At 36.9% G+C, this 24,635-nt stretch overlaps 1 protein-coding gene across 1 annotated transcript in view; it reads right to left on the bottom strand.

Annotated features, from left to right (window-relative positions):
* Positions 1 to 24,635, bottom strand: part of LOC106902653 (triadin-like) — a 146,825-nt gene that overhangs the window by 112,039 nt on the left and 10,151 nt on the right. Inside the window, exons 5-6 of the mRNA XM_014966318.1 lie at positions 12,552 to 12,623; positions 1,101 to 1,163 (exon numbers count right to left, since the gene is read on the bottom strand). Coding sequence (XP_014821804.1) covers positions 1,101 to 1,163; positions 12,552 to 12,623 — 135 coding nt within the window. The remainder of the gene's footprint in view (positions 1 to 1,100; positions 1,164 to 12,551; positions 12,624 to 24,635) is intronic.

A 24,635-nucleotide genomic window follows, 5' to 3' on the forward strand; every position in this document is an offset into this window, starting at 1 on the left:
CACATATATACAAGTATATTGTAATGTTTCTCTCTCTTGGATTCTTAAGTGATAATGAATTACATATACCCCTCTCTCTCGAATTCTTAAGTGATAATGAATTTCATATACCCCTATCTCAAATGCATAAAACCTGGAAGCACCTACACTAAGTAGTCAGATATCTACTGCAGAGAAAGAGAGACTTCAATTTCTTACCTGCTTTTTTAATTTCAGGGACAGCTGTCTTCTCATGAGCTTTCTCTTTTTTTCCTTCTTTTTCTATGATTTAATTAAAGAAAGTAATTTGATATGCTAGAACTCTGAGTCATATACTCAAATATGCAGTCAGCCAAGTCCTGGTGGGCACATGCTGAAAAAAATGTGACTTATTTGGGAGTTTAGTTCAGATTATTCCTTTATAGCCCTTGCACCCAACTAGCCACAGAGCAATCAGCTGAAAATGAAAATTAATCAGTATGCATCAACTATGGATGATTTGGACCCTTAATAATTCATCAAAGGCCAGGCAAAAATCATCAGTGCATGAATGTGGTACCTTTTAGCTTAAGCTCCAGTAGCAATGAGGTCATTAAAAAATAATGAATGACATAAATATTTTCCCATGAAAGCAAGACCTCAGTGGATTTTAGATGCTTCCTGGGAATGAATGATCCAAAAGGTTATTTAGATAGCAATATGAAGGCTTTGCAGTTTTTTCACTGCAAGTTTTGGTTGTGATTCTACAAAATAAATAAATCTACCCCACCTTCAGAAAGTGGTGTATCATGAACCAAGTGATATCTCCCATGAGTTTTGTGTATGGCAGCATCACTATGTCCTGCTACATATAGGGACTCCATTAAATTGTCTAACAAGCCCATAGATGGTCACCAAACAGGACTTTTTATTTGTTAGAAAAAGAGTTAAGAAAATATCAAACACTGAACACATCAGATATCAAATACTGAAGAAGTAGTAACATGCAAATAGTGACTAAGCAACTAAGGTCAACACAGAGCCAGAAGCATAGGATTACCCAAACAAAATGCAATGAGATTTGAGCCAGGAGTAGGAGTAAAAGCTGAATTAGGCCAATAAGAAAAATTCCCAAACCATACCTTTCTTCTTAGTTTCAGTCATAGCCCTCTTTACATCAGCCTTTTTCTTTTCCTCTTTTCTCTCTAAAAAAAAAAAAAAAAAAGAAACAGAAGTTCAGCTGACTGCTTTTATATATAATCCTTGACTAACTGCAATAGGTTCTAGATTTGATAAACTGGTCATTTATGCAGGAGTTTACTATCAGCGGCTCAGAAATACAGCTTAATACACAGAGAGTAAACGTGGCACTAAGGAGAGAACTGCAACCACTATGTACACGACATAATTACTTAAATAAGTACTAATTCAAGAAATTATGCCCATTAACCTGGTATAACTAAGAGTTTGTGTAGCCGTGCACCTGTTCTGCTTCTTTTATAAAATCTGACTGAATGGCAAGCAAAACTTGCAAGTGGTACTTGGGAATAAGTGCAGAATGTCATGAAAAGCCTGCATATATAATATATCTTTATAACACTTTTTATGAATTGAACCTTTGAAACTGTCTTTACAGGACTTCCATTATTCATGGAGAATTGCAGATAAAGCATCATCTTGTTCTTTTAAAAAAACATCAGCCTCTATTTTGTCAATTAATTGGACAACAGTGGAAATAAGGACTTTTTTTCTTATTTTAGAAAAAGCTACAACAATTTAATTACTTATTCCATGAATGTTATTAATTAGAAAATAGAGAGTTTGGTAGAGGAAATGAGGAAGCTATAATTCTTATTTTCCCTTTGGGAAAAGAATCCCCATTTTAATGGGGAAGAATACAAGAGTACAAGAATAGCTAATCTAAATGTTTTTTTTTAACTGCTCATCCACAAAAAGCCAAATTTGTTACCTTCTGTTTGTGCTGCCTGACTTTGTCTGTTGACGTAGTTAGGGGAACTATAGTTTTCTTCTTGCGATGTTTACTGTTATGAATGTGGAGGAGAAACCAAGTTTTATTACCATACAAAATGGCACAAACACAGGACCATAAGCCTTGAAGAAAGTTTTTTCTTTACTTGAAAAATATTTAAGGTAGAGTATTTTCTGAAGCCAGCAGATCCAAGAAGCAAATATACCATTATCCCTTGCATAAATTAACATGAAGATAAAGGAAAACTGAATAAACTTACTTTTCCCTTTTCTAGATATCACAATAGACTTTTCTTCTGCATAAAAAATATATACAAACAAGGAATGAAAAAAAAATTGAAATACTGCACAGCATGCTTCCTAAACCAAAACAAAATATGTGTAAGTTTGATAGAAAAATTGCTATTTTCATAAAGTACATGAATTCTACACTCTGTCCATGGCAGTTTCATAAATAGTTATTTCTCCTGTCATGGAGGCAATGTATTTACCAATATTCAGGGTCTCCCCAAATTGAACTTCTGCTGATTTTCTGACAATTGTGTTTAACCTTAAGCATCTTCTTGACGTGTTCCACTTCTTTCTTGTTTTAAACGGGTTTGTTCGATGTGTTTCTGTTGCTATTGTCTTGACAAAATGAAGACGAAAATCCTTGCATATGTTTAACAGATTGTTTCTCCCAGTGTTTTGTGCTTAATTCTCCCCACTGAGACCCTGAATGTACTGGACTTCAAGCTACAAATTCCTTTTTGTCGTGAGCACACTTTATAATACTCAGGTTTCTTAAGCACGTATAGAGCACCAGAGTAGTGCTCATCTTCCACAAGCTTGTTTGGAGCTTTATTTTGGTTTATATTTTAATATTCTTGTTATCTATCTAGGGTTCCCAGGAGTCTCTCCCTGTCTCTGATGTACTGTTCCAGAGACTCATGCTATGGACCATGGCTACCTCCTCAAAACAGAAGACTCTTCAGCCTCAGATTACACACAAACTGTTCCACAGCTCCACTTTCCTGTGCCACCTATGCCTTGTCAGTTTCTCATTTCCAAATGTGATGTACATCTCTTCTCATTTCTAAAATATGGTTTGTTTGCTTATTCTGCCTGATTTAACTGAAATTGTTAGACATATCAGGTCTATCAGTTACTATCAGAAAAAACTTCCTTCTCTCCACTAGCCTTTACTCCTTGTAACTAGAGACTGAAGTGCTGGTGGTACTTCTGTGATTTCCATTTTTTTTCTGAGTGCCTCAGTTCTGATGGAGCTGTTAACAGCTCTGCTCTTTCAGTTAGATTGATTTTTTTGCTTCCTTATACTTCTGGTGCTAGGTGATGCACAGGAATAATTTGTAAGCCCAAGGTCTTTTCAAACCAACAAGATTCTCTTTAATCAGAGTCCACCAGTCGCAAAGCCACACGTTGATATGCTGCCTCTTCCTGTCAATTTCCTTATTCACTGTTGCCACTGGAGGGATAGACGAGAACACAACCTCTGTTCCTGTTCCCTTGAGCAGCCATCCAAAGGCTCTGAAGTCTCTTTTAATTTATTTTGGCCTCCTCCTACCCATTTCATCACTATCCACCTGAAATACTAACGGGGGTAATAGTCAGATGGGTTTATTAGGTCTGGAAGTTTGTCCATCACATCCCTGACCCATGCCCCAGGGAGGCAGCAGACTTCCCTGTGAAGCGGGTCAGGGAGGCATATTGGTCCCTCTGCCCCCCTCAGCAGAGAGTCACCCACAACAAGGACCCTTCTCCTTTTCCTTTTGGAGCTAGTAGGGATGGTGTGTCTATAATGATGTGTACTTCCTGACTTCTCTAGTCTTGGTGTGCCATCCTCCTCTCCATCAGCCAGTTCCTCCTGCAGGACCCCATACCTGTTCTGCAGGGGTAACTGGGGAGCTGGGAGGGGCTGGAAGGGTACTTGGCTGCTTCCCCAAGCAGGGACCAGTTTCCATTCCCCCTCTTCTCTGAGATCTCTTCTTATTGCCTGAGGACAAGAGGGGAGGGGGTCCTCTAATTTACACAGGGGCTCAACCTGTTCCCCTACTCCTCTATTACTTTCTCCCTGGTGCTCCTCAGCCTCTCCACTTCATCCTTCAGCTGGGCCACCAGGCCGAGCAGACCAGTCACCTGTTCACACCTGACACAGGTGTTGTCCCTGCTGCCCGCCATTGCCAGTGCCAGGCTCCGGCACCCTCTGCAGCCAGAGGCCTGGACACCCACGTGTTTGTGACCATCATCTGGGTGCCCACAGCTTTCCTAAAAATAGCTTTCAACCAGGTAGAAGCCACAGCTGAACCCCCCAGACGGACTGAACGTACCTTGTGCTGGAGCAGAGGCGCAGGGCCCGGCCGTACAAACTGCAGCTGCTGCACCCACTGGGGACACCCCCAGCACAGGGGGCTCCCTCTGGGCTCTGTGGCCAGGGACTAGTCCCTGCCCTCCCTGGGGCTACTTATCACCTGGAGCTTGATCAGCCACAGGTGGTGGTGGCTCCACCCAGGCACCCTCAGCAGCACCATCCACCAGCTGACAGCCCCAGGTCAAGCAAAGGGCTCCTCTCGGCTTCAAAAAGCTCCAAAAAGCCCCCAAAAGAGCTTCTCATCAGCCCTTTTTGCTACAGATTCCTTCCCCAGCGTGAAGGAATCCTCAGTTTTACCTGCCCTGAAGCAGATTGGTCTCCGTGGCAATCTGGAAAAATCTGGAAAAGATGGATAGCATGAAAATACTTTTCGAAAATGCTTAAAAGTAGTTATGAAAAATTTCTCGTCAGCCCTTTTTGCTACAGATTCCTTCCCCAGCACAGTCTTACCTGCCCTGAAGCAGATTGGTCTCTGTGGCAATGACGGAGTATATGTATATGGATGGAAGAGTAAAGAATGGCAATGACAGAGTATATGTATATGGATGGAAGAGTAAAGATGACAGAATCAGTCAGCAAGACAGCAACAGACTTTGTGTTTAGTCAAATTTCTTCTGTAGACCCTACGCAGAAGTGGAGCTTTATGTGGTATAAGGAGGAATCCAGTGAGCATGAGAAATATGGATTAAAGTAGTGATGTGCTACTGAATGAGAAATTCAGGTAAAAAATTTTTCCTGGGGAAAATAAAAGAAGAGCATAAAATAGTTTTCTTGCGGAGTGGTGGAGCAAAGAGAACAGCCCTAAACAAAGAAACAGCTGAGATGGAATTATTCCTTTCTGAATAAGGGGTGAGGAACCAAGGACACCAGTGGCAGTCCAAGTAAGATTCAACGACGACCAAAAAAGAGGTGTTTCAATCTAAATTGTCTTTACCAGCTTTGACAATGCCATTGTATTATCCTTGTGGGATGTCAACTAATTCTTGGATAATAGGGGGAGGGGAGATAACAGAAACATGCTAACAATGCAGCACTTGAAAACAGGCCTGGTTATACCATTGAGCTACTGTGCCAGTGTTGAGTGGAATCTAAATTTAGGGATTCATGTGAGTTACTGGGCATAGTGTCTTGGGAATGCTGCCCGGGAACTGGAAAGGGAAGGTGCTCTAAGAGTTTCTTCTCTCTACTGCTCCAGATGCTCCATGTGCTTATGGAAACACTGACTCTGGAAGGAACTGTCAGCTCATCCCATCCCATCCCATATCCTCTGAGAAACTGAGGTAAGGAGGGCAGCAAAATACCACCACTGGTACCTTCTTGTGGAGAGGCATGCGTATAACAAACACTAACTAGTGGGACTGAATGCCAGAAGTTTGGAGATGTTGTGGTTCAGATAAGCCTTCTAAAGTTTAGATACTTATATAAGGCTTATCTGCATTTATCTAAAACCGTGTTGTCAGGAAATCTCAGGAGGAAAGGCCTTGTGAGAGACTTTGGATATTGCCTGGCTTTGTGAAATACTACAACAGCTTTTCTTGTCTACTGATTCTGCTGGTTCTGGCAGAAATTAGGAGCAGCAGAGATATGTGTATACTCACTTACATACAAAACAGAACAAAACAAACACTAATTTAGCTTTTCCTGAGAAACTATAATTCAGACTGAATGCAATAACTTAATTCCAGGTAAAATTTCATTCCATTTTTTCTGCGGGCATCTCTGTACACCTTAAGCTGTCACCAGCATAATTCAAAAAAAACCATTCCAAAAAACCCAATTGTATTTTTAAAATTGTATTTCCTTATTAATTTTGAAGACTTTATGGTTGTTCTTGCTTCCTTTAATCGGTGACTGAAATCGTTTCCTTGAGTTCAGCAGGAACTCAATAAAAGTTTTGCTGTGGATTTCAGTGGGACCTGGATATCTTTTAAAATATTAAAATAACTCATTACCTTTCAGTTTTTGATGACATTTCTTTCTCCTGACAATGACTGGTCAGTTGCACTTTTGGGTCTAAAAAATTCCACACATTCATACACGAAGGACAGCTTAGTGTTACCAACATTTTGAATAAATTAAAAAAAAAAAACAAGAAAATATTTCTGCTTAGTTTAGGATTTCATGTTAAATCATATTTTTAAATTAAATCTACATTTCAGGTAAAAATTTACCTCAGCTCTCTCTCTGAAACAAATCCCTTTCTGGGGTAAGAGTCTCTTTGTTGGTCCAGTTATTTTCTCTATGTGAAATAATTCTATCTTTTCTCAGTCAAACTACTGAGAAGTCAAGAAAGATCAAAGAAACCTAAATTGTATTAATCGATGTCCTGATTTGTCCAAACCACGACAATCTAAAGTTCTTTGAATCGCTTCTCTTCACACACATACATGCGTGCGCGCATGTACACTACCACACTCACATACACTCTCCAATGTGCAGGTGAGTGCTTAGGCCAAAATTAAGTGCATTTTTTTGCAAAGCTCTGTTTAATCTGCACCATTTCACTTCAGCAGAGTAATGCCATACAATTTGTTCTCATATTGAGCAAGTGAAAGACTAATGGGGCACAAAGGTCGTTGGAGATATAGTACACCCTGAAGTCCTAGGCAATCTCTCCAGCCTGATTTTGCATTTTGAAACAGCTTCACTGTTTTCAAATCCCAATCTGAAACACTATTTGGCAGCTTTGAAGATTGCTTATGGAGATATTTTTGAGGTCTGCAGAAAGCACGTAACAGAAATATCATGCTTGAAATTCCTAGTGCTTTCATGTGACCCACATAAGTGTTCCTCATTTCCTCCTGCAGTGATTATGGGCTCCTTTTTCATGGCTCTGGTGAATTAAGCACCAAAACTGTTCGTTAATAGTGTGGGGCCATATGTTGCCCTCACTAAACAACACAGTGGGGAGCAAAGGAGTGCAAGTACAAGTGTCATGAAACCAGAGCATGAACGCCAAGGGGGGAAAGAGAGGACGTGCCAACTTCCGTGAAAAGACCAGCAACAGGAAATCCATTGGACAATGGTCAATGGCAAATATGATGCAAATATGAGTCACAAGTTTAGGAAAACAGGATGACCAGGTTATGCAGAACCCCTTCTGCAAGGGTTTCCATTTTCTTGCCAAAGAAACATGGAACTTCTGCCTTTGAAAACTCAGAAAATCTTAACCCAAGTAAGTATTTTCCATTCACAGGTGCGACATATGCGAAAGACTATTGCTCTTCTGTAACAGTTAAAAATAATTTTTTAAAGTTAAAATAATCTTCAGAGTTATTTGGGTTTTTTCTATTGGTTGGATTTTTGGTGCTTATTCATTTTTAAATGCATAATCTAATATTTTAATTTGGATTATTATTATTAATAATAATGAGAAAACATAGTAATATGTTTAATCAAAATACATATATTTATACATATTTTTTCTACATTCTAGTAAGCTTTTTCTTCCCAATGTCTGTTTATTTTTTTCTGACTTATGCTAGAATAAAAGTAGTACAGAAGAGTCTTGTGTCACATAGTAAAATGTCAAGAGCTTTCTGAAACAGTGAAGATTTAGGCTTTTTCATTATAGCTAAATCATTAGAGTTTGTTGCATAAATTCTAATCTAATCACTAAATAACTCACTTTTTGTACATATTATTTCAAAGGTTTTTCTGTCTTCACTATAGACTCATGGAGATGTGGGTCTGTATTTCTCAGAAAAACCTTTCTTTTTATGCTGTGTATACAGTACCCTGTTAAAGCTACCTAAACTGTTTTTACTAATAAACTAGATTATGACCTAGTCCATTGCATTATGATATTTCTGACAGAAATCTTTTTTTAATTTCTTTTTAGTCTCTCTTGGATTAAAATTTATCAGAAAATGAATTTTCATTTACAAATCATGTCGGTATTACTAAAAATGTTCTAAATGTGGAGAAAACTTCAAAATTCTGCATTTTTGAAAGATTGCTATTGCATCTTGAATGGCTGTCTTTCACCAGAAGGTATTTTTTGAAGGGTAATTGATTTTATAGTACAAAAAAAGCTTTCCATAGAACAATCTGTGTACATAAGAGAAGGCAGCCATTGACAGACTGTACAGAGACAGACTGATTTGTACAAGATTTATACACTTCTATACATTAAGGAAGCTTTGTCAAAATTTGTATTTGCTTTAGTAATTTAGATGCTCTTTGTTATGTTCCCTAATGTTATATTCATGAACTGAGGTATAGACTAGAAATTTTTCTTCAGATAGTCAGATAGTGTACATTCTATACAGCAACAAAGATAGATACAGATTTATTTTTCAGTGCCAATTTAGCCTCCGCAGGAGTTTTGGAGGAAGTTAAACATATTTCACAGCAACTCACTTTACTCCATTCTGTAAAATCTGTAATTAGAGAATTCAAACAGTGATTGAGAGAAAATAATTTTTTTTCCTAACAGATCCTCTGAAGACGTTACAGAGATTTTAGATTTTTCTTTCTTACCTCATTTGGTATTACCAATACCAGCAAGATGGCAAAGAATAGCCAGTATACTCCTGTCAAGGGACTGGGATATTTCAGAGCCCATTATGATCCTTTAACAGCTCAGAACAGTTATTCTGTTGATTCTTCCATGACAAATACTCTCTTACCTAAAGATACATGCATTGATTTCTAGGACAATATAACCTGGAAAATCATACTCAGATACAAAGTTGTTCAAAGTTTTGTTGTGATACAATGATCTTCGAGGTGGTACAAATTATACTGTCTAAGATCATATGCAATATGCATTAAGACATCTTCCACTGAGAGAAGGATTTTGATACAGGTTTCTCACAAAGGTGCTGTGATCTTGTCAGAAAGCAGAGACATCGCATTCTGGAACAATTAATATGAAGCCTTACTAATAACTAAGTAAGCCTCTGAGCTTAGTTTCTACATTTCTTGTCTAACTGCAGCATCTTCCTGAGAGATTATCCTGCCATATGAGAGAGCACAACATGGGAGGACTAACAGAAGGGAAAGTCCTTCTCAGGTGAACGGGGAAATGCTCAGCTCTGTGAGCCGAGCAAAAAAGTCAAGACCTGAGAGAGAGATTCACAGAGAATCAGTGCACACTGCAGAGCAGTTTTAGGATGTTAGTGGATAACAAAATACAAAAAGGTAGAGTTGAAAGAGGTGGAGAAGACTACAGTCAAGGAAGAAGCATATTAAAGTCAAAGTTCAGACAGCCATGGAGAACAGATCTGTTCAAATCACAGTCAGCACCAGTGTCCTCCCTAGATCTCGGCATCAGAGTATCAGCCAAGCTGAGAGCACTGCTTCCAAGTCCTTGTGAAAGCTCCAGAAAGAGATAAGATAAAGAATTTAAAATGAGTTATTTTCCTTCATGGCTTGCCAAACAAGGGTTCCAAGCTTGGAACAGAAGTAGAAGTTAGGTGTCGATGTCTTTCTCTTCACAAATCCCTTTTCCCTCTTTCTCTTGTTTATTGTTACAGGATCTTTTGTTTTGTTTTGTTATTCTCTTCTGTTGGTGACCTGAAACTTCAAACCCTTCATTGAACTTTGACTCTAAGATCTCAAGACAGCAGTGCTTTTTGAAAAGAGCTAAACCACCATGAAATAGGAGAGCAATGAACGGTTCTTTTCCCTTCTGACCAGATGAGTACAAATCATTTTGCTTTCCAACCAGGTGATATCTGAAAAGTTTGATTCACATGCACACGCTTCAATGCATATTACATACTACTAGAATATGAATATAGTGCACAAATTGGGATTGTTTTACATAACTATCCCTTTTCCAAAAGATCCCTTCACCTAAGGAAAATAGCAATGACAAGGAGAAAAACGTTGAGGTTTAATACATAGTAACAATATTCTGTTTTTTTAAGACCTCGTGAATTCAGCAGAGCATAGTTTCTATTGAGCATTGGATCCTATGCAGGAAAAGCTTTCTATTTGAAAGTATCAAATCATCTAAAAATGTTAGAGACATCTGGCATGCATGCTGCTACTATTTCCACCTTATTAGAAACCAAGAATGATCCAAGATTACCTAAGAAGGCAGTAGCAAAACATAGTGAAAACATCTCAATCTAGAAAAAAAGTAAAATATTTTCAGCCTTTAGCAGCTGAATTGTTTTGTACCTAGTGTCTGAATATCACTGAGTTGGAAAGCCTAGGGTCTAAACAGATCGGTTTTATAAATTTTCTGTGGGACAACCATTCTATTACTTCCTACGGTTTTACCTTTTTTTCAGAGCTGGTTGCTTCTGTCAAAGCCTGGGACAGTTTCTTCTGTGTTATGTAAAGTACATTTCTCAATTAAGAAATTCTTGTACTTGTTCCCAATTCTTAAAGCTTATTATACTATCTTCAACTATATTTACAATAAGAAGAATCTTCTGTTTCAATCTGTTCCTTCACCTGATCAGTGATATTCAGTGACATACCAGTCATAAGGTATGTAAGAATTAAGAAGTCACAGAGATTCTTCAGAGATTTAAAGTTCTCTGCCTACTCCTCTTTTTCCCTTCTGACAGTGTGGCAAATATTCCCATGAATTTCTTAATTATTTTCTCCAGGGCTGAAATAAAGCTTCAGGGTTCCTAAAGGCACCGTGGCATATTTTCTTGTATATGGAAACGACACAGTAGCGCAATTCAGCAGCTTTTCACAGGGGCATTTTGCAATTCTTCCTCCTTCGTTTCTTGCAAAACTCTTGCATGAACAGTATTGTATCCTAGTGACTGGCCTTGAGACTTAAAGGGAATTTAGTTGCATGATTCTGAGCAGATAATCGGCGCCCCAATTTGTTTGCCAAATGGGTGTCTAATTTACATTCACAATTACCTCAATTGCATGCATAAATGAGCTAATGAAACACACAAATGTGTAACTGGTCATAAATAGTCATTTCCATGTGCAATTGCAGTAATTGCATGCTCCTCATGATTTTGAAAATCAAGAACTTAATGTTAATTTGACGCTAGTTCATGTTGTATAACAGTTATATTTAAAGATTAAGTTTATCGCTCAGCAAATGCCACAGTATTTTCTATTATGTCTTTTTTCCATGATGGTTAATTGGTGGATAACAGTGTTTAACATTGCAGGGACTTCTTTTTGCTGATAAGCAGAGTTCAAACATTTCCCTAAAATAGGCAGGACTGCAAATCTATTTATATACTATATTATGTCACAATAACCACAATTTTGTACTCGTTGAACAGTGTGTTTATAAAGAAATATTCATTTGAGGTAAAATAGATTTTGGGCAAAGACATAATAAGTCACATAACTATTTTTATCCATATGTTCTGATTCACGATAATCACATTACAGTAATACCTAATTAATTTAACTCTTTGTTTTAGTCATAGGTTCTGCCAAAATCATTAACTCTCATTTTCTGTTTCCAAATGCAGGCAAATCTTGTAGCTCTTGTTACTTATTCTGCTGCCATCCCATCTGTTTTTCTCTTAGATTGCAATTGCTTTCTGGATAACATAGAACTAAGACCTCTATGAGACCAATGTGCAAGTGCCACGATGTGATTGAATGACTGAAGTATTATATGAAATCTGCCATATATTTACATTAAAAGACTCACATGTTTTGTACTATGAAATTTTATGGTGTAGAAACCAAGAATGAGTAATGTAGTAGTAGTTGTAAGTCATTAGACATCATCCATTTTAAAATTAAAATGCATATTTCAACCATTTTACTGACATGATTAGACTATAAACAGTATAATTCAGTTGCAGGGGTTATGTTTTAATCTTCTGAAGGTAAGATCTGACTTCGTATTTTTCTTTCAGTGGTTTTAAGAGTAGGAATAGGGTTGATAAATGCAGAGCCAGAAATATTATGTTCATTACTACAGATAATACACAGAAACATTACTGAATAACAATAGCTGAAAGAATAATCCAAAGTATATTAAGAGGATAATGATTATGTTTACAGTTAGATGGCAACTTAAGGCTGAACACCATCCAAATCATTTTACAGTTAAGGCCTTGATCCCGTAATCTATCTCACTCAGGAAATCCCCTGAGCCATCTCTGGGACTACTGTTAGGAATATTTAGGTCTTGTCATGCAAATATAATTGTGCCATTCTTGTCCCAAGACTAATCTTTTGATCAAGTTTTTAATACAGGTTCTATTTATAAACAAAATCTATTAGAACAGAGAGTCGAGTTAACGAGTAGAAGCCCATAATGGAAGAAAAAACTCAGACTCGCCTTCAATAGCTGCTGGTTTCTTTCTTGGACTGTGTTCCAGAAGAAGACGAGGTGGTACCATTTCCTTATGTCCTGCATGTAAGTATACAGGTTAAGAAGCATAGAAAATGTATTTACTAATGGCCTGTACAGATTCACTGGGAGGCTGAGCTCCCTTCAGAATTGTTCATGGTTAAAATATTACACTGTGCGTAAAAGCTATTATCTGCCAGACACCATAAGAAGGAAATGTATTTCTCAACAAATTAAGTAATTTATTTTTAAGAGACACATTTTAAATCAATGAAGTCCAAGTGATTCAAGCATATGCTGAAATGCTTACAGTTCTATTTTTCTTCATTAGACGAAAAAACTCTGAAGAATAATACTGTGATAATAAGGCTACATATTCATGATGCCTCTTCTATAGTACAATTTATTTCTTCTGTCAAAAAAATGAACTTCAGTTGTTCCCTCAAGTCCACTTATTACTTCTTGAAACACCAGTAAAAATTATTATGTTTTTCATCCTTAAGGATTATTCTTAATTAGCCAACAGCAACCAGGTCATGCACTGTAAACTCTGACAAGGTTCTGATTCCAGCTGCTGTCTAGAACATCTCCACTCTCTGGGAGTGTTGAACTCTACTTTCTCATAGTATTGAACTGTGACTTTCTGTACTGGCCCATTCTATGTGCAGATACCACGCTTTATCCAAAATATCTCCCTAAAGATTCACAAACATATTTACTGCACTGATATTACTTAGGCTTCTTTTCTGGTTTATAACACCTGTTTGCAGTTTCCTTATTTCCTTCTAGCTCCTTTCTCTATCACTATCATGTCATGTCATTTGGAAAGCACAGTTTATTGTTACCTGTGAAATAAAATCAAGTAGTTAAATATGATATCAATTCAGTCATATGCACCAGCATATATCCACTGCACCAGAGTCCACATGCAATCAGGCAGTTAAATCTCAGCTCGAGCTCTACATCAGAAACCCAAAGCCATGCATCATGCTTGGTGATAGACTTAGAGAAGAGAAATTAAGATCTTAATGAGCCTTGGAAACTCCAGCATGATACTTACCCTTCTCCTTTTACAAAGGTACGTATACTCATGGGGAATGCAGGAATAAAACATCACCTTGAAGACAGCAGTGGGATTTGAGCACCATGGTCTTAATGTTACTGCATCTCATCAGCATATGTACAATTGCAGACAAATAATATGCAAGCTTGTACTTCAGTTCATATTGTGATTTGTATAAAATATCAGACATGGAGCTGCACAAACTTGACTCACACGCCTGAGCCACTGACAAAACGTCGACACATTGACAAAATCAATGCATTGGAGGTGCTGTGCAACACATGGTAAAAAGAAGAAATGGTTTTACACATATATCTCCTATCTTGGCAATAATCACACGTTCATATTTACCAATATCATCACAGAATCACTCTAGCCTTAAAATGAACAGTAGGCAAACTTCAGGAACCCAGATGTCTAGCCATCATTTTCCAAACACTTTATGTCTTTAAAAAAATCATGTTGAATTTGCAAATTGAGCCAATGAGATGTTGAATACCACTTGTTGCCAAACAGAATAGAAAAATTACATCCGCAACCTCTGACAACATACAGAAACTTCATCAATTGAATTCCTAGTTCAGAATGAAAAAAAAAAAAGTACAAAAATTAATGAAGAACAGGTGAATAATCTCATTCTTTCTGCTAGTTTTAATTAAAACCCTAGCCTAAAGTTTATTTCTTTTTTTTAATTTTCTTTGCTTTTGCCTAAACTAGATCACCTATCCCTGGATAGAGGAAGTGATAAGTTTTGTAACATGGACTAATTGTTTTGTGTGAAAAACGATAAAGGGCAGTGGCTCGGAATGTTGAGTAGATCAGTAATTAAGAAGGATAGTCAATAATTTGGACCGCAGTGTGGTATCTACTGTGTGGGACAATGATCTAACACCTCTAGGTCAAAGTATGGGCTGGCCCCATTATCTTCCTGTTCTCTGCTGTAGCAGCAGTTTTCTAATGATTGCACCAGTGTTAGCATAATGCCAGTGCAATACCACTTATTGCTAATGACTTGTCAAGTTCTATTTTATAGTTTTACAAGTTTTAAGCAAATCATTTATTTCATGCAAATTGACCACATGATCCAATATGAGAGTGTTTTAAGCACCAAAAGCTTAAGCTTCACAGATCAAAAACTTTCCCTTAGGCCAGAATGTTTGTTCTGAGCAGGTTCCCATCCACTCTGATAAAAAGCTTCTTTAATGTTTCCATGTGTTATTAAATGCCTCTCTATTCACTTTGATGGGAATGCAAAGGACAGCAGCTGAATAAATATTTTATCCTTTCTTTTGATGAAATATGTTAAAGGGGATATCCTAAGTCAAATTCCTTTTCTCTTCCTTTTTCTCTCCTCTGTAAGTTATAAAGCACAAGTGGTTTTCTACAGCACAGAGAAATCATAAATAGAAAAGAGGAATTGGCCTCAGCAGATCAGACCATTAGGACTAATGGTGTCTGCTATCTTGACTCCAGCAGTGGCCAGTTGGACACATATCCATGATGTAAATGAGAGGAAGGCAGGATGTTTTTAATGATCCCAGTGGACAATCAGATTAGTTCATGAATCATGAGAAGTCATTATCCAGCTTACCACTATTATTATTGGAAATACAGTTATCTCGCTGCTTTAAAAATGCAGCCACAGAAGAACACGGAAATTTAGTGTCTGCGTATTTATTTGCTTCTCATTTCAAATGTAGACTTGATTTTTCTACTATGAGATAAGCTGAAAAGGTTCATTTGACTTGATTTTGTTGGGTTTTTTTATGAGATTTTGATTACTCCAATAGTAATTGCAAACACAAAAATGTGCATACATTTCTATGCCTAATTGGTCCATGCAGTTGTGCTACAGATAACTACTTCATGTATGATATTGTAAACAGCTGACAACAAATTACAGATGGTGAAAAATGGGTTCATGTATGATATTGTAAACAGCTATCTGACAACAAATTACAGATGGTGAAAAATGGAATAGTGAAATGTTTTGTCTTCAAGCTCATGGGAATGTGCTTACCAGGAGAAAAAAATGTCATGTTAAGATATGAGTAGCTTACCCTGCTCCCTGAAAGGAAAGAAATATGCTGCAAAGATGAGTAGAAGGTTTAAGACACTAGATGGTAACATGAATACTTTATTGAAAATAAGATAGAATCCTCAAGCTCTGTGAGACTTCTGTCATCAGTGTTTATTAAATCATTTGAGATTTCATGAAGAAATTCATTCTGACTTGGTTTATGAATATTTTAGATTTTATATTTCATGATAAGGAATACAAGACAAACTTTAATTACCTTAGTTTTCTCGATATAGGAAGTGTCTTTCTACATGTGTCAAAAATGTCATGTCCAAGCATTGAGGCTAAATTGATTTCTTATGATAACAGCAAATCACGTGGGTTTTCTTTCTTCCCTGATGTGCCTGGTTCAATTTGTCTTCAGTGACCTTAATTGACATAGATAAAGTCTCTAATTTTATCTTTGTAAATGAATAGCTTGTGGGATAAAAGAAAATACATCTAAAATTATTCTAAAAGTCATTATTTCTAAATATTATTGTTATTTTTGTTATACAACTAAAGGCATTGTAGACAGCTGAGCATTTCAATTGGATACGGGGAGAAATAATGCTGCCACAGAAAGCAATATATGGAAATATAGTTCCTATGACTGTACTCTTCCTCATACCCATATATTGGTTATCTCAACAGTTCGGAATCCTACAGTCCAGTAGCACCAACACTTTGTTACAGTGTCTCTCGAATAGTGCAGCAAAATGTCTTCAGATAAATCTCATTCTGCAAGATGCGACACCTTTCCCTAATGACAGTAGAAATAATTGAAATAAAGTAAGTGATCCCTTTGCAGAGTCATTTGTTATGAAAAGTAAATTCAAATCAAATGTTTCATGAAGCTTGGAATGAGACATGGACGGGCAGTGTGAGGTAAGGTTGCCAAATAGGCTTTTAGAGGACTGAAACCTTAATGGAGTCCCACCGTTCTCTCCAGTCTTCCACTTGTGATGTGTAATTGCTTGAAGTTAAAGATGAGCCTCTCCCCTGTTATCAGCAGTTATTCTTCAGACATTAGACTGTCACTAGGCTGAGGAAGGGTTTCTCCGCTTAGTATACGTGCGTGAAAAACTATGAGCACACTGTTTTTCATTAAGAAAGAGTAGATAAGGGTCAAGAGGTGAGATTGCATAGCTGTTTTGAAGAATGCAAACACTGATTTAGTGGAAGGAACGAACTGAAACGCAGTTGCCCCAAATAGGCAATCTTTCTAGGGAACACATCATAACATGATGGTTTATGTCCACCAGTAAATGAAACAGTGCCTGGGAATCTCACTGAGCTCTGGAATTCACACATGCATATCCGGCAACATTTTTTGAGTAGCCTCAGACAATTTTTACCTGTACCAAGTAGTAATTTCTCAAACAATTCATTGGCTCTGTTCAGGAGTTAGCAAGGACCAGAGACCACCCCCAGCAGAAGGCTGGGATGCAGCCCACCTATTTTGACTTCGAGGTAGTGTAATGGATGCAGATCACTCTATGGCAAGAAGGAATCACATTTAGAGAACAGTTGAGTTGAGCTGAGCTTGATTTACTAACCTAGATGTAGCTCAGAAGTCTTAAACATGATAATAAAATTCTCAAATGGAAAAAAAAAAGTTTAAACAGGAACTCAATTTTTGACAGTGGTAGATGGAATTAATGGATAATAAAATGAGGCTTTTAAGGAGGTCTGTCCGAGAAGCCAACATATATTTCATTTTTTCCATTACACTCAGAATCTGGCTCTTCATTACATACAGGGAAACTCTCATTTTGCACGAGGTTGATATTACTTAAGGAAAACCACTGCTACAGTATGGGCAACAATATCCAGTAGCAATACTATCTTTGAAACTTTCATATTCTGTTACACTGTCTATCACCCGGTTACTATTATGATCCATAAGAAAAGAAGAAAAGGAAAGATTACATGGACAATGCCCAATCTGTCTATATGTTCCACTTCAGTTTAAAATACATTAAAAATATCACAGATAATATTGGAGCTCTAGGTAGTGTCTAACTTATGTGCAAGTACCTAATTTATGTCTAACATACATAACTTATTTTTTAATATGTAGATTTTTGAGTTCATCCTCTGTTTTTGATGATGCATTCTTATGTAACTTTGTACACATTTATTCCTATTTAATATAAACTATATATATGTGCAGGCACAAACATGTGTGTACATATGCATGCACATATATACACAAATAAATACAGATATTTATTTAGTGATATTTCTGATCAGAAAATGCTTTTTGTAGCCCTACTTAATTTGGTCACAGAAGAGGTGTGAGATTCCATTGGCACAGATTCCTGGAGGTTGTGTGAACACCAGTCAGTCAGTAGGTTTTCACTGAGCCACTAAACCCAATTAAAGTCACAGCTGGGAATTTGTTTGATTTTTGGGAGGTTTTTTTGCCTTTTTTTTCCCTGTGGGTTTTCATCTCACACAATGCAAGTATACATAACTAGTGCACAAATCAGGCAGGCAGGAGAGGCATGGGTAGAGCTATGCATGAAGTTTTTCATTCTGTTTTAAATTACAGCCAATGTTACTGGTCCTAACTAGAAATTTATGCAATGTATCTTAGCTGTACAACAGAGCTCTGCAGTTAAATCCGTTTACAACAATATACCTGTTGACAATTCTTTTCCAGAGATTTTTACCACATTGAGGCTCCAATATACCTCTTTACCTCAATCCATATCTTGTGAAAGAGGTTCTAATTTTTGTGTTCAGGAGACAGAAGTCATTAAGGAGTTAAAAGCTAAGTTTTCACAGTTTTTTCATTACACATTAAGCAAGAAGTCATTCAGCCTTTCCTGACGTTAAAAGAAAATTCAATCGAAAAAACTGGAAATTGAATTGTCTCCACTTCCTCCCATTAGTTATCGCGTGCATTTAGCAGGTAAAAGTAATCCTACATCTTATGTTTAGAAATAATGAAAGACGGATATCAAAGAACTAAGTCCTAGGACACTGAAAATGATGGGTTATTGTGTGGAAATGATGGGTTATTATAGTTATTGCTACATGCTGGAGTGCAAAAGGACTGTAAAAGCAGATCATAAAATCAAAAGGCATATTCAGCCTTCCACTCTCTCCCCACATAACCTTTAATAAATTGGTATCATATACAGTTATCCCTAGCATAATTGACATGAGTATCAGGAGTTGGTATAGATGCATGCTTTTCACAATATGAAGTATCCACAGGAAAATAATTAAAACAGAGAAAAGAAAACAATGCAATTAAATACTTGCTGCTAACAATTAAACAGAATGGAAGGGACTGATAAGGGGCTGTTATGATGAAAGGCAATAGACGCTGACTATGCCATGGGATCACTGTTCAGTAATTTATGAGCTATTTGTATTTGGTTTATCTGTACATAGCATCATTTCAACTGTCATTAGTCCAACTACACCACAGAAACATTCAGTACTAAGGTCAGAAAAGCTATCTAGCCATTACTTCAGGAATGATAAAACTTTATGTTACCTTCAAGAAAGAGTGCATATGCTGGGTCTTGCTAAACAAAAACAGCTTAGCACTGAAAAAAATCAAATTACAAACACTGCAGTCTTTCACAATTAGAGGTATCTGTAGATAATGGACAAGTTTAACACAGTCACTGGAAATCCAATTGAATACAAATAGCTGTGACCACAAACCAAGAAGTTTTTCACGTCTCTGAATCTTTTGCAAGAATGAGAAAAACAAGAATTTAATGATGACATTGCCTGTTTTGTTTATACTTGACAAGCACCTAAGAGAGTGAACCTATAATGATTTTTCTGAAGTTAGAATTTCAGTAATGTAGTTTGAAATTAGAGGGGGAAGAAATGTGAGATTTTATTTGATAAATATCAGGAGTAGGGCCCAAAAGTGCAGAGGTGTTGGCTACTAACTCGTGTTCCTCACTCCCACTGAAATCAATGAGAGCTAAGTATTAGGCAGGCATTAAGTACCTAATACCTTTGAAGGCTAAGCTCTGTGTAATTAAGAAGCTCACTGAGCTTTCTCTTTCTTCTAAAAGTGCCATGGCTGTAATATTGTTGGGAATTACAAGATTATGACATAGTGATATTAAAAAAAGCCATACTAAAATTCAAGGCTAAAATTTATACCCTTTAAAACATATGACGATGCTGGGTTTGCTGCAATACTTCTCAACAGCTGTGATTTTGACAGCAAGACAGAGCACATGATCTGAGCTGTTTCAGGGTGAAACAATTTCAGCTAAAGCTTCTGGTTTTGTGTAAAGGGTAGGAAGAATTAGGAGAACTACTTGAACAAAAACCCTGCAATACTGGAGATAATGATTACTTGAAAACAACCACATTTTGGTAACCTCTGGTTCTTCCTTCCCTTTCCTTTTCCCAGGAAAGATCCTCTGTCTTATAAAGAGGTTATTTTTATGACAAAATTAGGATTCATTGTCATGAGTTCCAACCCATGTATTTAAGGCTTCCTCTATGATTTTTGGGAAAACGATTTAACCTAGAGTGCCTTTCAATTCTACCTGTAAATGGATATACAAAAATTTTCTAAAAAAAAAATATATAAAAATGTTGCAAGCGTACAGCAAATAAAAATTCCAAAGGCTAACTTGTATGAAAGTGAAAAGCTGTAAAGACTGAGTCTTTCTTCTGATGCTAAAATTATCTAGACTTCTTATTTGGCACATTTGGAGACAGGGAATGCCCTCCATATTTATTCAAGAAAATATTTCCTTCTACATTTCTTCCCTTTCCCCTTCTGTCACTCCCAAAATGCTATAGCAATGCTATTATTGCTATTCACACTTTTCAGAGTGACACTGCTGATTTCTTGGCTGAGCCAATAGCTGCTCCTGATAATATTATTATAGAAAGCTTGTCATTTCAAGCCTTCATTTGAGTGAAATCCTTGCTTGCACATTTTTAGCGTGCTTCTTGAATGTATGTGGGTTCTTTCTCACCCAGACATTTAAAAGTTAACTTTTAGACAGCCGAATCTAGATAAGTCACCCAAGGGATCTATTTATAGTCAATGGAGAGAAATTGGTACCTTTAAAGAGTGATTCATCTTTTCTATCTTAGACATCTTTTTTAGGACGAAATTGTCCTCTGGAGGCCTCCATTTCATTCCATCGGCTATAAAGACAGCTAAAGGTTAAAGTTTGGCAATTAACTTTTGGGTGTCTAAGTGAGGTGCAATGAATTGCAAACATTTCATTTTGCAGTTCTACATAAAGATGACACTACGTGCCACCAAAATATTCCAGGACTAAAATCAAGAGCTGTGCATGATTTTTCATACTGGAACAGCTGCCTAGTAACACAGTGCTCCCCAAATCCCCAGCAATTATATGAATAAATGTCACATAGAGATAAAGGATTTTGTGTCAAACTTAACTAAAAAAATAATAAAAGCATTGTTTAGGTTTAATGTGCGTGAGCATCAAATGCCTTTGGACCTCTGTGTGCCATTTACTCTGTCAGAAAGTACTAGTGTATTGAAGGACAAAGGGAAACGAGAGGAAGGAAATTGAAGAGGGAAGAACAGCATTTCCTAATGAAGGAAGAAGTACATTAGTCTTGACTCACTCTGGGTATATGTCAGTAAGTTGCATGTCTTTTTTGACAAAGTAGATACATGCAGAAAGAAAGTGGACGGCAAAAGAAAGAAGAATGGTGAAAGGAATGGACCTGCCACAGCAAACTGCCACAGTCCCTGGGGACTAGATGCAGAAGGAAGTCACCATAAGCAAGGCAGGGAGATGGCTGGAATGGTTAGAATATGAAATAGCGGTAATAGAACATAATACAAGTGTGAGAATACTTTTGTTAGTCTAGTCTCTCTGCCTTCACAGATTAGATTGTTTGATTTTCATTAAAACTGGGGATTTAGACTCATTTACACCAACAAAGGTTTTGGCTTTCTTTTGTATCGTGTGGGTCTGGCTCCTGAGAGTGGCTTGCAGTGAGTTATCAAAGCAAGAGATCTGTTTTTCTCTACAGAAGCAGAATACCACACATTCCCTGGATAGCTGCTTCTGAGAGAGTGAAAGTCGTTTGAAATTTTTTTTTTTTTTGGCAAAGTTACAATAAAGTGCCATTAGAGCGTTGATAGATGCAGCTTTGTGTGCCAGCATCTGGCTCTGATCCACGGTGGGATGATATAAACAGGGAATAATGGATAGCTGTTTTGCCTCTGTGGGATGGTGTCAGGTTTGGTGTGCTGATAACGTCCCCATTAAGAGATCAATGTCATTTCAGAGTTTGACCAAATAGACACAGCTTTTGGGGTGGCAGGGGACTCATAGACAAGAACCTTCTTACAATGGCATCAGTGGATGTCTTCTAAGAGTTTTACATGACTGAATAGAAATGTAAAGAAGCAATATTTAGACTCCAAACGACAGCTTAAAACTATTGCAAGAATTGCACATTAATAAATTAGTTAGATTTTATTCTATAATTAGAACTTATTTTTCAGTTTCTCATACATATATTTAAAATTACTCTTCATTATTTCTTTCCTTTGAGACTGTTTGAAAAGTATTCAGAATTTTCCCAGGAGATCACTAGAGGAGTAAATGCTTGTTGTTCAATCATCTCCATTTATGTCATTAGCAGGAATAAATGTGTTGATAAGCGTTGCATCATACGAACAACCTTTTTATAAATTGATGGACAATTAACTGTCAACTCTGAAGATGAATCCAGATAAATCTCTGCAAATTTTGGGGTACAGTATTGCACTCAGAGAGAGAAGACATGTTAATTCTTAGGTACCCTTCCTGTTTAAAAAGTAAAACTCCAAGTTTCACGGCTCCCAAACTCTTCCTTTACCATTTCACTACAAAAAAAAATAATTAAAAAAAATCTGTTTTGCTTGTTTTCTACTGTAGGGGAGAGGGTTACTGAGTAGAAAGTATCAGAAAGCATCTCTCCATAGGAAAAAATTATATACTAATTTCTCAAATGAGAAAACATATCACTCATCCCACAGTTTTTCTTCCTGAATTTTTCCAAACATGAAACAAGTAACGTGTTATTTTCTTATTTATTATGACTGATTTTTTTATTGCACTGTGTCAAATATATCCCCAGAGAAACTACACTGGCATCATAGTTGTCCCCATGTAAATGTAACGTAACAAGGTAAAAAGTTACACCCTGTCATTGATATATCCACAACACATCCTAGTCTTTAATCAAGTAGGAGTGACACTTAAAAATAGTTCAAGAGCCTAAAGTGTTTTGCTATCTGAACAGCAGAGGGCAAGTATTTAACTCCAGGGCTACGGCCCACCCACAGCAAATACAGGCATTTTTACTTTCAAAATTAGGCATTCAAGGCTCTCAGGTTTTTTTCCAGCAATATATTCCATGGTATTGTAATATTGATGTCCATTTATACCAGTATCACCATAACTCTTTCTGGATATCATACTGACAATGTTTTGGAGTTCTCTTACCACATTGTGTAATAACAATAATCCCTGCTGTTTGACTGAATACTTCTCGGCAATGGAAGAGACAAGCCTTGGAAAAACATTGTAGACATGATGGACATTCTGTTTGCCACTTCTTTCCAGGACCAAGCAGATTGTAGGGTTCCCTATGAATTCTTGCCACAATTTGACTGAATTTCTTAACTGTTTATGTTTGTAATTTTTTAATTTTTATTTTTCACAAGCATATGTACAAAGAGTGAGGTGATTTTTTAACGAGAAGGTAGGATGAATGATTTACCCTATGGGATACACTCTTGTCATGTAAACATGCCAGAAATGCTCATGAATTTCTCCAAAGCAAATATTTTTTCAACAGTATAAGATTAGCAAAATCTTCTATATCACTTTGGTTTTTAGACCCGTGCGTGGAAATACACAATAAACATATGGGGGTAAATTGGTGAAAGGAAATGGCATGGCCGTATCAATTTGGTTTTTAGACCCGTGCATGGAAATACACAATAAACATATGAGGGTAAATTGGTGAAAGGAAATGGCATGGCCACATTCCTTTACAGTCTTGTAAAGGAATTTTAGTATTGGAAACAGTTCTGTATTAGTATAAGGTACATAAGGTAATTGGGTGCTTCAGTGCAAAGGTTTTAGATAGGCTAAATTGACAATAATATCACATCTGTGCTCCCACTGTCGTTGTTGTTAAGTAACTGTAAAGATCATCCAATAGTGAGTCCAGTGTACTGTGAAATGCAAGTTCTTTAGCCCAAACTAGAACACAGTAAAATAAACTTTGAAGTGACTAAAATGAAAACAAAATCTGACCATAAATATACAGTATGGTGGCAGGAAACAAGGATACCACGTTATGACCAAGTACCCAAGAGATGCTCATCACTCTTAGCTCAGCAGCACGCATGCACAATCACATGCTGAGGTGGGCATGCACAAAGACAGACACACAAGAATCCACTTTAGGTAGCTGCAAAATAAAAAAAGGTATTTCATTGGAATAACTTCTTGATCTGCCATAGTGGTTCTGAAAATGTAAATGTAAAACAAGCTGGCAAATATTGTAGGGAAAGCAGGGAAGAGTGGTAAAACAGGAGTATGGGTAAGAGGGAATAAAACAGAGCAGATCCAATTAACTTAGAGAAGCATGTGCCACATGCTAAAAGATTGACCAACTAGTGTCCCTGAAATCTGTCCACATGGGTGAGGATCTCTAATTCTCTAAGGGCAAAAAAAAAGTTATGAAAATCCAGTTAAAGGATTTTACTAAAATAGAAACCTTTCTCCTACCAGTAATATGTAAAAATATGAATAAGAATACTAGAAATATTACTCAGAACGGAATTCAGGAATATCAAATAAATTACCAAATAAACGGAATAGACTATATCCACGACACTAGACAAAAGAAAGTCAGTGATCTTCTGTATCAGAAAGGCTGTCTTGGACCTCAGAAATACCAG

The sequence above is a fragment of the Calidris pugnax genome, unplaced genomic scaffold, assembly GCF_001431845.1.
Source record: "Calidris pugnax isolate Ruff unplaced genomic scaffold, ASM143184v1 scaffold31, whole genome shotgun sequence".
NCBI classification, from domain to species: domain Eukaryota; kingdom Metazoa; phylum Chordata; class Aves; order Charadriiformes; family Scolopacidae; genus Calidris; species Calidris pugnax.